Source organism: Somniosus microcephalus, chromosome 6, assembly GCF_052327205.1.
Source record: "Somniosus microcephalus isolate GS21.2 chromosome 6, FLI_Smic_1.0, whole genome shotgun sequence".
NCBI classification, from domain to species: Eukaryota; Metazoa; Chordata; class Chondrichthyes; order Squaliformes; family Somniosidae; genus Somniosus; species Somniosus microcephalus.
Window position 1 is genome coordinate 5,663,815 of NC_140992.1, and position 18,722 is coordinate 5,682,536.

The 18,722-nt window shown below is 42.1% G+C and overlaps 1 protein-coding gene across 1 annotated transcript; it reads right to left on the reverse strand.

Moving 5' to 3' along the window:
- Window positions 1-6,137: 6,137 nt before the first annotated feature.
- Window positions 6,138-16,734, reverse strand: LOC147115395 (extracellular calcium-sensing receptor-like). Its single transcript, XM_085989572.1, has 5 exons — window positions 16,486-16,734; window positions 12,295-13,131; window positions 10,797-11,033; window positions 10,290-10,407; window positions 6,138-7,057 (listed from the first exon to the last, which is right to left on the reverse strand). Exons 1-5 carry the CDS (start codon window positions 16,732-16,734, stop codon window positions 6,138-6,140), a joined length of 2,361 nt encoding a protein of 786 aa, XP_085845698.1.
- Between the last annotated feature and the right edge of the window lie 1,988 nt (window positions 16,735-18,722).

An 18,722-nucleotide genomic window follows, 5' to 3' on the forward strand; every position in this document is an offset into this window, starting at 1 on the left:
CCCTACTGCCAGTGGAAACAGTTTCTTCCTCTCTACTCTATTAAAACCCCTCATAATTTTGAATATTTCTTATACATCTCCCCTTAACTTTCTGTACTCAAAATAGAACAATCCCAGCTTCTCTAGTCTCTCCACATAAGTGAATTCCCTCAACCCTGGTACCATTCTGGTAAATCTCCTCTGCACCCACTCCAAGGCCTTGACATCATTTCTAACATGTGGTGCCCAAAATTATACACAATACTCCAGCGGAACTCCAACCAGTAATTTATAAAAGTTTACGATAACTTCCTTGCTTCTATTTATAAAGCCAAGCATCACGTATGCGTGATAATAGCTTTATCAATTGTTCTGCCACCGTCAAAGATCTGTGTATGTGAACCCTCAAGTATCTCTGTTTCTGCAAGCCCTATAACATTTTACCATTAAGTTTATTTTCCCTCTCATCATTTTACCTTTGTTGTCGTGAGTTTTAATAAAAAATAAGGTTTTGAAAGGAAAGGTTCAAGGGCGTTGTCATACAAAGACGTTGCAGTTCCCTTAAATTAATTTAGTGTTGCGGAGATGAACGAATTCTCCTCTCCATTGAAGTCAGACAATGGTGGTCGATCGACTACCGCCTCTTATAAGGTTGAAACTTCGAGCATTTCACTTTCAGCCGGCAGGCCTGCGGAATTCGTCTTCTGCGATTCAGAGAATCATAGAATTATGCAGCACAGAAGGTGGCTATTCGATAAATCATGCCTGTGCAGGATCTTTGAAAGAGCTCTCTAATTATTCCCACTCTCCTGCTCTTCCCCCATAGCCCTGCATTTTCCCTTCAAGTGTTTATCCAATACCCTTTTAAAAAAAATTATTGAATCTGCTTGCACCACCCTTTCAGGCAGTGCATTCCATATAAAATGTTTTTCCCGTCATCTGCAAACTTTGAAATTATGCCCTGTGTACACAAGTACAGGTCTTTAATATACATCGAATGGAGCAGTGGTCACAACATTGACCGCTAGGGGACATTCAGAACAACAATTAAGAGACTCTTCTTCACAAAACGTGGTAGAAGTGCGGAATTCTCTCGCAAAAAGCGGCAGATGCTTGCTTCAATAATAATTTTAATTCTGAGATGGATAGATATTTATTAACCAAAAGTATTAAGGGATATGGAGCCAAGGCGGGTAAATGTAGCCAAGATGCAGATCAGCCATGATCTCATTGAATGGCAGAATAGACTCGACAGGCTTGATGGCCTACTCCGGTCCCTATGTCCCTATGAAACTACTGCACACTTTCCTCCAATGAGGTTAAAGTAACGGATTGGGAGCGGCCCTGAGGATACCCCTGGTGCTTAATAGACATGATAGGATTAACGGAACGGTATCTGCAAACTGGACAAAAATGGAAAAAAATGTATCATGATATAATATATTGAAGAAGGAGCGAAAATATAAGAAATATGAAGAATGGTAATATTGGTAAAAGAGGGAACACATGCTGCAGGGATGGCTGATGTAGACAAGTAAGGGATACAAATTGGTTGTAAGTCAAAGATTTAAAACAGGTCTTGTTACATTATTAGTTTTGTATTACAGACTCGCTAAATGTCGGAAATAAATGGTAGATTAAAACTGCGGTCTGAGTAGAGAAAAGGGAATCAAGAATCATCTTACAGCACAGAAGGAGGCCATTCGGCCGATCGAGCCTTTGCCGACCCTTTAAAAAATAGCTATCCAATTAATCACATTCCCCCTCCCTTTCTCCTAATTGGGGGGTGTAGTTAATACAGGGGAGAAAAGCGGCAAACTACATGAAGACATTAATAAACTTGCAGTATGGGCGTGTAATTGGCAAATTAATTTCAATATAAATAAGCGTGATGTAATGCATTTTGGTAGGAGGATAAACGAGGCCACACACTGCTTGGTTAATAAGAGTCCAAATGGGGTACAGGAGCAAAAGGATTAGGGATATAGAAACAGTGAACATTAAAAGTAGCGACGCCGTACATAACAAGCCAAGCACTGGAGTTCATTTCTAGCGGGATAGAATTCAAAAGCAGGGAAGTCATGTTAAACTTATGTAGATTCTTGGTTATACCACACTTGGAGTGCTGTTCACTTATCTGGTCCCCATGTTGTGAAAATGATATAGAGGCACTGGTGAAGTTGCAAAACTGGTTCACAAGGATGATAGCAGAAGTGATAAAGAAAGGTTGAACAGGATGGGGCACTTTTCTCTAGAAAAGAGCAGCAGAGAGATGACCTGGTAGAGGTCTTTAAGATTACCAAAGGGCTTGGTAGGGTAGACGTGGATAAAATCTGTCCTCTTGCGGAGGAGTCCAAAACTAGAGGTCATTAATGCAAGATTGTTACTAATAAATCAAACAGGGGATTCAAGAGAAACTTCTTTACACAAAGACTATTAACAATGTGGCGGCGAATAGCATAGATGTATTTAAGGGGAAGCTAGATAAGTACATGATAGCGAGAAAATAATAGAAGGATATGCTAATAGGGTTAGATAAGGAGGGGTTTTAGAATGTTCCTGTGCAGCATAAACGCCGACATAAACCAGTTGGGCAGAATGTCCAGTTTGTGTGCTGTAAACTCGATGTAATTATATGTAATAACAAAATTAATTTTCTGGGAAAATGTAGTTATCTACTTATCAATTGTGTGTGTGAAGAGAGTGGTGATAACTGGTGAAACATGAATGAAATTTCTAAAATATGTATAGGAGTCCTTCTTTGCATATATGAGAGGAATGGGAATAAAGGTATGTGGCAGCAGGGCGTGAACAGATAATTAGAGTGGGGGAAGGCTTCCCTGCATTATAAACGCCGTTTTGGGCCAAATGGCCTGTTTCTGTACAGCAGATTCTTAAGCAATATATTTTTGGCCTACAGGGTACTGATGTTGGTATATCTGATGGATGAATCATAAAATCAGAGAATCAGAGAAATTTACAGCACAGAAGGAGGCTATTTGGCCCAAAATTTCCGTGCTGGCCGACAAACAGCTATCCACCCTAATCCCACTTTCCAGCACTTGGTTCATAGCCTTGTAGGTTCTGGCACTTCAAGTGCATATCCAAGTACATTTTAAATCTGGTGAGGGTTTCTGCCTCTACAACCCTTTCAGGCAGTGATTTCCAGACCACCACCACCCTCTGGGTGAAAATGTTTCATCATATCCCCTCTAAACCTCCTACCAATTACTTTAATCTATACCCCTGGATATTGACCCTTCTGCTAAGGGAATTTGGTCTTTCCTATCCACTCTATCTATGACCATCATAATTTCATACACCTCAATTAGATCTCCCCTCAGCCTCCTCTGATCCAGCTAAATTTGTCTCCACACCTTGGAATTAGTAATCAGAAGATGATAACATCCAACTAGAGAGGGAAGCAGTTCAGACTAAAGTTTGAAAAACTTACTGGATCAGAGCAGATTTTAGAAAAAAATGAGGTGTATCCTAGCTGAGATCAGCTGGAAAGAGAAATCAACACACAGGTTTGTAGAGAAAGAGGAGGGCCTTTTTACAGAAGAGATTGTAAAAGTACAGAATCAATCTCCTCAGGAGATCTTCCCTCCACGGCCGCCAAATTTATGGTTCCCCAACCCCGCACAGGCCGGTTCTACCTCCTTCCCAAGATCCACAAGCAGGATTGCCCTGGTAGACCCATCATTTCAGACTGTTCTTGCACTACTGAACTGAATTCTTCCTATCTCGACACCAGTTTTTTCTGCCCTTGTCCAGTCCCTTCCCACTTACATCTGTGACTCTTCTGATAGCCTCTGCCACTTTAACAGTTTCCAGTTTCCAGACCCCAACCATCTCCTTTACAACATGGACATCCAATCCCTCTACACTTCCATTCCCCACCAGGTCGGCCCAAGGGCGCTCCGCTTCTTGCTTGAACAGAGGCCCAACCACTCCCCATCTACCACCACCCTCCTCCGCCTGGCTACAATTGTTCTCAAATTGAACAACTTCTCATTTGAATCCAGCGTGAACCCACCACCAAATGCATCTTCCCCTCACTTCCACTTTTAGAATTCCGAAGAGACCGCTCCCTCTGCAACACCCTGGTCCACTCCTCAATCACCTCCAACAGTGCCACGGTACCTTGCCATGCATGCGCAGGAGGTGCAACACATACCCTTTTACCACCTCCCTTGCCACTGTTCAGGGCCCCAAACACCCCTTCCAGGTAAAACAGTGATTTACTTGCACTTCTTGCAATTTAGTTTACTGTATTCGCTGCTCACGATGCGGTTTCCTCTACATTGGTGAGACCAAACGAAGAATGAATGATCGCTTTGCAGAATAGCTCCTTTCAGTTCGTAAGGTTGACCTCAAGCTTTCAGTCACTTGTCACTTTAATTCTCTGCTCCACTCTATCTCTGAAGTCCCTGTCCTCGGCCTCTTACACTGTTACAATGAAGCTGAACGTAAGCCCGAGGAAGAGCACCTCACCTTCTGATTAGGCACTGTACAGCCTTCTGGACTCAACATTGAGTTCAACAATTTCAGGCTATAACGCCTGCCCCTATTTATTCACATGGCAACTGTTGATGATTGTGCCATCTCCATTTGCAACATTTAATCTCTCCCGCCTTCCACCCAAGCACAGACCGTCCATTTTGTTCTTTCCTCCACTCACCGCCCCCCTTACCCTGCCTCTGCACCTGCTTAATAACTGTTACATCTCAAATTTTTTCCAGTTCTGATGAAACATTAACTCTGTTGCTCTCTCCACGGATGCTACTTGGCCTGCGGAGTATATCCAGCATTTTCTGTTGTTATTTCTCCTTTGACTCCACTCACTTCATACAAATTAAAGGTGCTGCTTTGGGAACCCGCATGGATCCTAGCTATGCCTGCTTTTTTGTAGGATATGTGGAACATTCTCTGTTCCTGTCCTATTCATGTCCCCTCCCTCACATTTTTTCCGGTACATTGATAACTTTATAAGGGCCATTTCCTGCTCTCACCCTGAACTAGCAAATTTCATTCACCTGGTTTCCAAATTCTACCCTTCACTCACCTTCACATGGTTAATCTCCGACTCTTCCCTTCCCATTCTCGAATTTTCATTCTCCATTTCTGGGGATAGGCTATTGCCAAAAATTCATTATAAGCCGACTGACTCCCATAGCTACCTGGACTACACTTCCTCCCACCCCGCTTCCTGTACGTGCACTATTACATTTTCCTAGTTTCCCTGTCTCCATTGCATCTGCGCTGACGATGCCACCTTCCATCCTAGTGCTTCTGATATGTTTTCCTTTTTCCTCAACCGAGGATTCCCCTCTACCGCGGATGACATGGCCCTCGATATTGTCCATTCTATTTCCCGCACTTCTGCTCTCACCAGTTCCCCTCCCTCCTCGAGCCATGATATGGTTCCACTTGTCCTCACTTTTCACTGTACCTGCCTACATATTCAATGTATCATCCTCTGCCATTTCTGGCACCTCCAGCGTGATCCCACACCAAACACATCTTCCCCTCCTATCCACTTTCAGCACCCCCTCCACAATGCCCTGGTTCGCTCCTCAATCACCGCCAACACATCTTCCCCTTCCCACGGCACCATCACGTGCAAGTGCAGGAGATGCATCACCTGCACTTTTACCTCCTCTCTTCCCACTGTCCAGGGCCCCAAATACTCCTTCCAGGTGAAACAGCGATTTACTTGTGCTACTAGCAATTTAGTATACTGTATTTGCTGCTCGCAATGCGGTCTCCCCTACATTGGGGAGGCCAAACGCAGATTGGGTGACCGCTTTGCAGAGTACCTCCGTTCATTCCCCCGAGCTTCCGGTCGCCTGTCACATTATATCTCCACTGCACTCTCAATCTGACGTCTCTGATCTGCGCCTCCACGCTAACAACAGGTGGTGAAGTGGAAAATAACACCTGAAGGTTGGACACTTGTGCCATTAAGTAAATGGAAGCTGACCACAGCAATCATGTTCCAGAAACATTCTGTGCTTTGTTATGATGTGAGCCGAAAACTGGAGCAGAATGTTTTTTCTTAAAAAAAATATTGCAACAATGACAGTAGTACTTAACTGTAAACGGTAGCAATGACTTAAAGAACAGCAGCTTTAATAGGCATTGAATAGGTTATGTTATATAAGTAATTTATTTGCATTGGCTTTATTCATCAAGAGTTTTTTGGTGTTCTCTTCTGGTTTTAACAAGATAATGTAACATTTTGGAGCAAAGATACAGCTCAGCAGACCAAAGCTCGATGCTAAAATTGCAACTATTTCCACAGCGACCGTGTATTTTCCGGGAGTGCTCACATAAGCGGGGATAAAAGTTACCCAAACTGCAAAAAAGATGAGCATGCTGAAGGTTATAAATATAGCGTCATTGAACTTGTCCGGTAACGCTCGGGCCAAGAAAGCTAAAATAAAACACATACAAGCGAAGAGCCCGATATAAGCTAACACACAGGAGAAAGCAACTGTGGAGCCCACATCACACTCAAGGATAATCTTTGCACTTTGATACTTGATGTTTTTTGCTGGGTGTGGGGGAGACGTCACCAACCAGACCACACATATTATAATTTGAATCAATGTACAGAGAAAGACAATTGATCTTTGTTGAGTGGGACCAAACCATTTCATCACATTACTTGCCGGCAGGGTTGCTTTAAATGCCATTAGAACTAGCAGAGTTTTACTAAGAATACAGGAAATGCACAGAACAAAGCTAACTCCAAACACGGTGTGACGGACCATACATGACCATGGCGATGGTTGTCCAATGAATACAATGGAGCACAGAAAGCACAGTATTAATGAGAATAGTAGAAGGAAACTTAGTTCCGAATTGTTGGCCCTTACAATGGGAGTGTTTATGAAATATAAGAAAACAGCTGCAACTGCTCCTAGGGTACAAGCTGCAAACAGTGAAATCGCCGTGAGTGTTATTCCCATGCTGTCATGAAAGGAGAGGAACTCAATTTCTTTCGGAATGCATTGATCTCTTTGGTCATTGGACCATTGTTCTAACGGACAGATGAAACACTCTATCGAATCTGCAGTGGAAATAAATAATATTATTAACTGTATTTTTTGGACAACGCAGCAAAAATGTTACATGACAGTTTTCACAAGACAATTAGCGGACCAGGAAGGCCATTTGGTTTCATTTATCCATCCATAAAGACATTTCAATCTCTTCATTTTAGTTTTTTATTAAATTATTGCAGGGTTTTTGCTTCGCTCTCTTACTGAATATTTAATCCAAGTGCCGATCACTTTCTATTTGAGCAAGTACCTGCTATCAGTCATAAATTTAATTTAGCTAGTTTTATCATGTGTGCCCGTATCTTACACTGGCAATTTGATTTAATTTAATATTCCAGATTTATATTTGACAACATTATTTCCTGCTATAAGATCACATCCTAGATATCTCCTTTCTAGGCTGATATTTTTTAAATACCCTATTTTATTTTCCACAATGGAAGTCAAAATTAGGCAGCTTTTATAACGGTGGCCAATCCACAAGGCCAATTGTACTCGGGGTAACAATTTGAAAATCTACCCCCAAGTTCCTCCAGTTGCTCAGTGGAACAACCATGGAAGCCCAAGTCTTAGCGAGATTCTAACTACCGCCCCTTGACATTCAACGGCATTGCCATCGCCGAATCGCCCACCATCAACATCCTGGGGGTGAACATTGAGCAGGAAATTAACTGGATGAGCCACATAATTATTGTGGCAACAAAAGCATGTCAGAGGCTAGGTATATGGTGGCGAGTGTCTGACCTCCTTAATCCCCCAAGCCTTTCCATCATCTACAAGGCACAAGTCAGGAGTGTGATGGAATATTCTCCATTTGTCTGGATGAGTGCAGCTCCAACAACATTCAAGAAGCTTGACACCATCCAGGACAAAGCAGCCCACTTGATTGGCCCCCCCATCCACCACCGTAAACATTCACTCCCTCCACCACCATCGTACCATGGCTGCAGTGTGTGTCATCTACAAGATGCACTGCAGCAACTGGCCAAGGCTTCTTTGGCAGCATTTCCCAAACCCGCGACCTCTTCCACCTAGGAGGACAAGGGCAGCAGGGCAAGGGTACACCACCACCTCAAAAGTACCCTCCAAGTCCAAGACCATCTTGACTTGGAAGTATACCGCCATTCCTTTATCGTCGCTGGGTCAAAATCGTGGATCTCCCTCCCTAATAGCACTCTGGGAGTACCTTCACCACACGGACTGCAGTGGTTCAAGAAGGCAGCTCACCACCACCTTCTCAAGGGCAATTAGGGATGGGCAATAAATGCTGGCCTTGCCAGCGACGCCCACATCCCAGGAACGAATAAATGGAGTTTGCGCTGTTTCTCCGGGGCTGCCGTCGCTCTTCCGCCGAAGTTACATTGGTTAAGTGGGTGGACCCGCGCGGAAATGCACCTGCTTGGACTCAATCTGCTCAGTCTTCTTCCTGCGCTGCTGCAGTATCTGGATGTGAACTTTGTTTTTTGGGAATCAGAATTAATTAGAGGTCCCAAAGCATAGTCTGAACAGAACGCTTGGGTACACAGTCATCTTGGACTGGTGATAGCGAATCGGCAGCCTGAGTTGCACTACACCCGATTTTATTTTTCCATTCGCATCAAGGGAAAACAAAATTAATCGAAGTCAAAAAATGGCTGGCGAGTTTTGCGCAACTGTACAGGATGGATTTAAAGTCTACTCCGTTCTTGGACGAGGGCTTCCTCAGACTTACATTTACTGTTTAGCCTTTGAAGTCCGGAATTCTACTGGCTTTGTTTATAGCTGTTCTACATAATGTAACTTGTTAAGTGCAGAGGCTACTAAAGTTTTCTGGATTAGATTTTCGACTTGCTACCCAAGGTAAACAGGCATTGTAGATCGGTTGCCCAGTATTGAACCGCATCAATTTATTTTTCATTGACGTCAATCGGCAGCAAGTTGAACATCTCCCTCTAAGTCCCTTTCAACCTCTTCCGTAGCTTTTTCAATATCACTCGTGGAAACATGTAGTGCCCAATTTTCCTTCCTCAGTGCAACACTTTACATTAGTCAGCACGGTTTTATTTTTACCATTGTTCTACCAAAATAAATACTGCAGCCCACTTATTCTGTGGTGCTTGGTACCAGCTCCTGGTATGAGAAATTTGCATAGAGTTTCTGAATTTAATTACTTGACGTAAACTATACAAAGTTTGTGCCCTAACAGTGCGTCATTAGGGATATCTATCGAAACCTCCTCCCCCTTGATATTGTTTCTCTAACAAGGACCCATTGTTTTCTGCCCATCAGCTAGTTTCGTACACTTTTTCAAAATGCAACCTGAAACTCAACAGTTTTACGCTGGATCAGCACCCTTTCATATCAGACTTTGTCTCAATGCATTTTTGAAAATCTAGGGAGACCATGTAGCAAGGTGCCCACGGTGCACTAGGGTTGCCACTTCCTCAAAGAAGTCTACGAGATTAGTGAAGCTGTATCTTTCTCTTCAAACGCCAAGCTGAGTCTTATTTACTATACTTTTGCAAACAGCTAATTCACAAGTTTAGTCATGATAATTCATTCAAATACTTACACGGATTTTGAATAAATAAGAATAATGGGAGTTGAAATTGGCCTTTAGTGGTCGTGTGAAACTGGCATAGTGTAAAAGGGCCAGCCGATTTGCTATTGCCCGTTTCATGCTACCGCTGAAGACCAATATCACCCAATGGGTCAATAGTGGCTTGTGTTTGTTTGGTTAACTTTTTTGATTATGGGTACCAGATTTTTTAAGTTTTCAACATATTGTTACTTCTCCAGTGTCCAGTAACTCCTTCATGATTGCCACTACCTCACGAATCTTCAAGAAAATCTCTCTCAATAGTAGGTAATAAGTAACATGTGTTCCTGAAGATTCCTTTGTTTTCAATCCTTTAAGCCAGTGTATGACTTTTGTCTTACTCCTATCAAAGTCTTTAATTCAGCGTGGCTAACGCCAGGGAGAGCATATTGAACATATCTTCCCGTGTGACTGGTTAGAGAAAGTAAGCAGTCAGAATATCTATTTTGTGCTGATCCTCAGCATCCAGTCCGGTTGCATTTTTTATACTTCTGACCTCTTCTCTGACTTTTCTCTTACTATTTAAAGGTGTCTTGCTGTTATGCTTTGTGTCGGCAACTGTATATAATGACTGCACATTTGGAATATGACGTTATTATACAGCTTGTTATAGGATTGGCACTGTAACGTGAAATAACAACGAACAGCGTTGCAAGCAATACCTGTTTGATTACTAATCGTTCCTTCAGCGCACGATACACAATCAAAGCAGCAAATCGGTTGGCCTTTTAGAGATGCTTTTCTTGTCCCTGCACGACAGTTTTCACTACACACTGGTGCCTGCGGAAAGAGTAACTCTACCAGTAAAAGTGACTATAAGCTGACGAATTGTCGTTAAAACCCTAACTGGTTCACTAATATCCTGCAGGGAAGGAAGCCTTAGCCGCGATGGCGTATGGATGACTCCAGTCCCGCACCAAGGCGGTTGACTCTTAACTATCCTCTGAACTAGCCCAGCAAGTCATTCAGTTGTATCAAATCGCTACCAGCGATTGAAGAAGAAGGTCCACAACAACTTTCTCAAGGAAACTAGGAATGTGCAATAAATGCCAGCCTTGCCAGAGATACTCACATTCGGGATTGATTTCTTTTAAATGGAGCCATTTAATAAGAAAAAATATGCATAAATATCTGAGAGTAAAGTTCAAAAGGTGTAATATATAGAAAACAGTCCTTACTGTGTTGCCTTCTGTATGCCAAATGATTCCATTTTCATCCAACATAAGTTCCTTTCCAGCCGGCAATGCTGCATCGTAATAACCAACTTCAACAAACTGAACAGTCCCATCCGCTTCCTTTTGCCAGTTTATCAGATCATATGAAGCGACGGGATCTCCGTTATTATCAAAGCTTACTTCTTCTCCAAAGTTATTGATAAATTTCACCTCCTTTATGTAGTTCAAAAGCTTTAAAAGATGATGGAATTGCATTTAGAAAATGTGCAAATAGCTCAGGTAGGAAGGAACAGGAGTTGACCTTTCAATTAGATCATGGTTGACCTGTAAAAATCTCACAAAGTTAGTAATATTTTTATTCACCGACAATATGGGGGAAAAATTTAATTGTTTGCACCTCGCGTTAGCACCTTAAGAGGGCGCCAATTGGGGTGCAAAGCAACTAGCACCCAGGCGCGGCGATGTTTGTGCTCCTCGCGAAATTAACTAGACATTTTGCGATGGTGCTAAACACTACCGCCATGATCTGCTGCACCAGCAGATCGTGATGTCAGTCGAGTGCGCAACGCCCCGTTAGCACCCTGGACATGATATTGAGTGGCACTCCCTGCCTTACTGCCTGCCGCTAGCAACTACAGGTTGAGGGGAGCGTTATGTTGTCAGAAAGGGACTAGGGGAGCGCTATTTAAAGGCGACCGCTTCCTGCCTTTTTTTGCTGGATACATTTTTGCACCACGCATTCTGAGAGAGAGAGAGAGAGAGTGACTTCTGGAGAGATTCAACGCCGTGTGAAGGAGTTTTGGGTACTGAGCAGCAGTTTGCAGGTTCATTTTGATTTGTCCTTCCTTGCTTCGCCAGTGCTCTGAGGTAACGCCTCTCTCCTTGGCCTTTGCGCCTTAAGACAGGTGTGAAGCGCCTGATTTAGTGCTTCAATCACCTCCAGGGGCGATAAAAGCCAAGTTTGCTGTTGGAGGCGATAATTTGCACCAGGCACTAAACTTTGTGCACGACTGATAATGGCGCCCCAAACGATATGATACTGAATTTTTCCCCCATTATGTTTGTTCAGTAGAAATCTTTAGATTCACATATCTGAGCTGGTAAGTTTTTTTCAACTAGTTAATGCATGTTTGCAGTATTAGATCTGTCATTAACAATACTCAGACACAAAGTTATTTAATTACATATGAAGGCCAATTTCGACTTCGGTGGGGATACTTCAATAAATATAGGGCTAGGCGTATACCGAAGGGAAGATGCAATAACGCCCATTTTGCTTCCCTGCACAAACCAAATTTAATCCCCGAAAAACAAGCGGAATCGCATTTGCCTACCATTTTACAAAACGCCTATTATTCAGTTCTATTTAGATCAGTGGAACTGAATATTGAGTAGATTGTATAATAGGCCGTACCGCTGTTTTGCTTTTCCGTTATTGTCCATTTTCAAGTTGTCTATTTAGCATGAAGATGAAATATCAATATTGTCCTACCTGCCAAGGCACAATATTTGACTTGTCTCCACATGTTTCGTTGGCAAACGGGCCCTTCCCATTTTCACACAATTGCAGATTATGAAGGGCATCAGCTACAGCGTATACAGCTTTGTAAACATTGTAGGAACCCCTTAACTCCGACACATCCGTATATGTAGCCTCAGTTGTCTCCAAGCTCTCTGAACCTGTGCACGGTTTGTATGGAGACGGTGATGACTTTTCTCCCAGAGTCTGATTTGAGATTTTGACGCTACAGCCGAAAACGTCCCGCCGGAGTTCTTCTACAAACGGATTGTCTGGCGCTGTGGAATGGTGAAGTTTGACCAGAAACTCCCTCAGTCCCGCAATTTCCACTTTTCTAATTCCAAACCCAATTGTTCCAGACAGTATTTCCCGAGTTTCCTCTGTCCACAGTTGGATTGAGGTGACCCAGGCTTCACTCGCTATCAGCTGGATGTCCGTAATATTTTGATGCCTCAGTTCTTTTACCAACGCAATCGTAAACCTCTCGGCACAGAATATTATGATCACCTTAGCAGACGATTTTCTAATAGTCGCCACTACTTGTGGCCATCTTCCTGCAGTACGAACAGGGGAGATGAATTCAATAAACGCAATGCAGGTTTCAAACTTGGCAACCTCTTCAATAAATGCCATCATTCCAAATCGACCATAATCATTGTCTTGTGCCACGACTCCAATCCAATTCCATTTAAAATACTGCACAAGACTGATAAGTGCTTTGATTTGAAAGGCATCGCTGGGAATTGTTCTGAAAAATGTTGGGAACTCGCGTTTATCACTCAGACAGATACAGGAAGAAAAGTAACTGACCTGTAAAGCAAATCGATAAACAGATATGCAAGTGAGAAAATCATCAAAAGTACCAGAGTTATAGAAAGTCAGTATGCAAAGGTACCCTAATGGCTTTTCTTTAATACATCGACTGTATATGTTTCTATAGGGTAAAACGTCCATAGATGTCTGGGACCCATTGGTTCCACTTTTTAAAAGTGTGGGATGGCTCCCTCGTGGTACAAGTCCCTGATTAAAACACACCTGTTTCTGTTCTACACTATTACTCTTATTGATCTCTAAGTTTCAAATATTTACAATGTTTCAATAAATGTAACTTAGATAGCAACGTCATCAAATACATCAATTTTGAAGGAACTTCACACAGCAGACACGTCCATCAAAAGAGGTCCCAATGTTTCCAGGTGCATAAATCAGCCTTCAGAATCACTGGATATTATTTGTTCCACTTATATTAAATTAACTTCATTTTGTACATTACATAGGACAATTAGAAGCCTTTGTATTAAGACACATTGGTATCTCCATATTTAGTGCTTTATAAGGCACGTTAACGTGCTTTATGTTTCTTTACAAGCACATGTATCTTTCAGGTATATTCATAATTTGTCATCTACTTAGTACACAAATAGTATTATGGATGTCACTTCCAAAAATGGTGAGGTAAATCGGCTCAGCTTTTGAAGTTTAATGTTAAGCATACAGTCAGTTGCGAACTTTGCCTTCATACAATTCGATTGCATAACATTGGGGTACGTGTAACATTAGAAGAAATGACAAAAATGTAAAGACATTTAAGGTGGAAACGGGGAGATAATTGATAAAGTAATCGAACTTAGGGACGATAAAACCGCTGGTCCGGATGGATTGCATTGGTGCATATTAAAATAAGTTAGGGAAGAGGTAGCTGAAGCATTATTACACACATATATATATGTATAACAATTTATTAGAAAAGGGAATAATGCCACGGGACAGGTGAACAGCTAATGCTATTCCTATATTTATAAAGAGAGATAGAACAAGTCAATGGAACTATAGACCAGTTAGCACAACGTCAGTGGTACAAAAGATAATGAAATCTTACTCAAATATGTAATAGAAAAATATCTAGAAACGGAAATTATGACAAGGATTAGTGAACACGGATCTCAATGGGTAGGTTATGCTTGACCAACCTTATTGAATCATTTGAAGAAGTACCAGATGAAGAGGAGAATGGCAATGCCGTAGATGTAATATATTTGGATTTTCAAAACGCTTTTATAAGGGACTACATATTAAACTCATGACTAATGTGGATTCAGGGGACAAGTAGCAGAATGAATAGCAAGCTAGCTGCAAAACACAAAACAGAGAGGAGGGATTCAGAGCGGCTACTCAGATTGACAAAATGTGGGTAGTAGTGTTCTATAGGGGTCGGTATTGGGACCACTGTTGCTCACCATTTACATTAACGATTTGCACTCGGGAATCGGCAGCACTTTTTATAAATTTGCGGACTACACCAAATTTGGAGGGGAAGGGACCTAATTAATACAGAGGATGAATGCGATAAAATACAAGAAGATATTAATAAACTTGCAGAATGGGCGTGTAATTGGCAAATTAATTTCAATATAGATAAATATGAGCTGGCGCATTTTTCGTAGGCTGAATAAGGAGTGCACATTTTGTGTGGAAAATAAGAGTCTAAATGAGATAGAAGAGCAAAAGAATCTACTGGTATAGATACACAAATCACTAAAAGTAGCGATGCAGGTTAATAAGGCCATACAAAGCAAACCAAACACTGGGGGGCATTTCTGGAGGATGGAATTGAAAAGCAGGGAAGACATGTTAAACTTGGGTAGACGACACCTGGTGGACTGTGCACAGTTGTGGACTCTATTATAAAAAGGATATAAAGGCGTTGGAATAGTTGCAAAACAGATTCACACGGATGATACCAGAACTAAGAGATTGAAATTATTAGGGAACACTGAACAGACTGGGACTCTTTTCTCTAGCCTAGAGAAGGCTGAGGGGTGACCCAATCGAGGTCTTTAAGATAATGAAAGGTTTTGATAGGGTAGAGGTGGAAAAAATGTTTCCACTTATGGGGAGATCAAAGCTAGAGATCATAAATATAAGATTATAGCTATTAAATCCAATAGAGAATTCAGAAGACATTAATTTTCCTAAATTATGGTAAGAATGTGGAACATAAGAACGTAAGAAATAGGAGATGAAGTAGGCTAGTTGGCCCTTTGAGCCTGCTCCGCCATTCAACAAGATCATGGCTGAACTTCTACCTCAACTCCAACCTCAACTTCCTGCACTATCCCCATATCCCTTAATTCCCAAAAAATTATCGACCTCTGTCTTGAACATACTCAACGACTGAGCATCCACAGCTCTCTGGGGTAGAGAATTCAAAGGATTCACAACCATTTGAGTGAAAAAATGTCTCCTCATCTCAGTCCTTAAATGGCTGACCCCTTATGCTGAGACTGTGGCACCATGTTCTAGATTCCCCACCCAGGGGAAACATTTTCTCAGCCTTAACCCTGTCAAGCCCTGTAAGAATTTTATGTGTTTCAATTAGTCCACCTCTCATTTTTCTAAACTCTAAATGCGGTATGACAGGCATTTCTTGAGGTGAATAGCGTAGATGCATTTAAGGGTAAGCTAGATAAGCATATGAGGGTGAAATGAATGGAACGGCATACTGATATGTTTAATGAAGAGGTATGGGAGGAGGCTCATGTGGAGCATAAATGCCGGCATAATCTAGTTGTGCCTAATGGCGTATTTCTGTGCTGTAGAGTAGATGTAACTCGATGTGCTCTGTGAGTACACATTCTACTTAAATAGCCACTATCAATATAAAATACTACACGATAGTAATTCCTATGGTCGCTATGCATAGTGAAATGGCAAATAATTTGGTGAAGAATTCCTTGCTTGGTGTTTCCAGCGACATCGCGTAAAAAGGCATTGGGGATGTGAAATTCAACTTCAGCAGGGGCTGATAACAAGCGTTACGTGTGATATCCCGCCGGAATTTCCTTCCTAACGACTTCAATGGATAAGTAAATGGGACTATGTGTTAACTAGGCTTCCAATTGATTATTGATCGGTTTGCGTTACTGGCCAAGACGGATTTCATTCCCACCAATCCAAGAAAAGCTTCAAGGATGTATTTGCCATGTTGCTACGCATATCCATCAAAGAAAATCTGCCCTTTATGCTCTAACAACATTTTCCTCCAATTGGATAGTAATATGCAATAGCAGAAAGCTGCATGAAAGCTGTTAGGATTTCATTCCCATACGCAGCAGAAGCATTCTTAGCCCTACACCAAAATAATGTTCATCTTATCATGCCAACGCTGAAAGGGGCCACAACTCTTGAAACTGCAACAGATTGCGATGATCCTCCATCTCCAACAATGACCGGTATGGATGGAAATTCAGCACATGCGTCATTGGAAACGGTTTCATCCTGTTTGTTAAGTAACTTGAGAGCTCCTTTAAGTGCCCGAGAAGGTGCGCCACAACTGTCGAAGATCTTATAACCTAGAGTTATGTTCGGAAGCAGCTCTTCCTTCCTGTTTATTTCTTCTATGGAAAAGACCATCGTTTGGGCTAAGCGCATCCCCCTCTGGCTGAAACTATCACATACACGAATGATTAGTTACCAATTTCTCGTGTTACTGGTTATGAACATTTCAAATAATGTTTAAAAAGAATCTTATAATTTTACAGATCTATGTTATTTCAGTAATGATTTTTTCAAAACGCATTCTCCTTAGAGCGACAGAATAATAGTATTTACATCACAATGCTAACTCTATAACTGAAGCTTCCAGTATAATCACAGCAACAGGAAGGAAGGACAGTAAAATATCTCATGGTTCTTCGAATTTGTCCCATCCTGGCACGCTATAAAGTATACTCAGCATGCTCCCCCACTAACCCACCCACATCTGTGCAAGCATAAAATAAGGGAGAAAAGCTTGAGTCAATTTAAGGAAGAAAAACTGTGGTAAATCTCTCTCCGACTACTAAAGCTGCTCAAACACGATTCAGGCCCTCAAGGTAACGGAGTGAGACAACCCCCAATGAAAAACTTAATTTCTATATGTAGAGATCTTTGACATTCCCGGCGACTAAGTTCCATTTTAAGTACTTTCAGCCTATGACATTTAACACCCCGGTAACCTTTTCCAGAGGTCGATGGTTGCGAAAAAAGAATCTCCTGACATCTAACGAAGTTCGATTGCTTACATAATTTATAGCCCCTGGACCTAGCAAATAGGTATTCCATTTGGATCGGGTCTATTCTTTTTCATCGTTGTAATGTTCTTCGTCCTATTTCCTTGCTATCTAGGCTATTTCAAAGTAAAACACAACAACTCTCTGAGCCTATCCCGGTGACTGACTGTCGAATTCTTATATTTATACCCGTGGCCGTTGATGTATTTCTGCTTCAAGAACATACACAATTCTTCTTTTAATGCTCTTGTGCCTGTCGCTCAGTAGACAGCTATGGTAAAGAGCTCCATGTTATAATAACCGTCTTATAATAGCATTGTGGTTGTTAGACAATCAAATCAAGGTATTTGGCAATAGTTTCTTGCTGGTTACAATGTCATTTATGCAAGAAAATAATTTGCTGCTGTTGGGTCATAGATTATAAAAATGATATTAATACTTTCATTATTAATTCATTTAAGAACAAGGCAGCTTCCAAGATGGATGAATCTTCTGCAAAATTAATTACTCAGTTTTATCCATATTCACTCTTCTGAACACATAGAGGTAGATCTTGACTTTATTTGATAGCGTAAAATGGATGATAGCGAATCGGCAGCCCGTTTTACATCTCTCCAGAGCTTTATTCCCATTGACATTCTATTTCTTCCCCCCGCACGATTAACCCTTTCTCCCGCTTTCAGAATTCCCGTTCTACCTGGACCCCTCCCCCAGCCTCTTACCCTCTCTAGATCTTTTCATCGCTAACTGCCGCCATGACATCGGCCGCCTCCATTGCTCTGCTCCCCTCACTCACTCCAACCTACCTCCCTCTGAACTTGCAGCACTCCATTCTCTTAGATCCAACCCTGACATTGTTATTAAACCTGCTGACAAGGGTGGTCTGTTGTTGTTTGGCGAACTGACCTCTACCTAGTGGAAGCTGAATGCCAACTCTCCGACACCTCCTCCTACCTCCACCTGGACCATGACCCCACTACCGAACATCAAACCACCGTTTCCAAGATTGTCACTGACCTCATCTCCTCTGGAGATCTTCCCCCCACGGCCACCAACCGCATAGTTCCCCAACCCTGCACAGCCCGCTTCTACCTCCTTCCCAAGATCCACAAACAGGACTGCCCTGGTAGAGCCATCGTTTCAGCCTGTTCTTGCCCCACGGAACTTATCTCTTCCTATCTCGACTCTATCTTTTCTCCCCTTGTCCAGTCTCTTCCCACCTACATCCGTGAGTCTTCGGATGCCCTCCGCCACTTTAACAGTTTCCAGTTTCCTGGCCCCTACCACTTCCTTTTAACCATGGACATACAATCCATCTACACCTCCATCCCCCACCAGGATGGCCTGAGG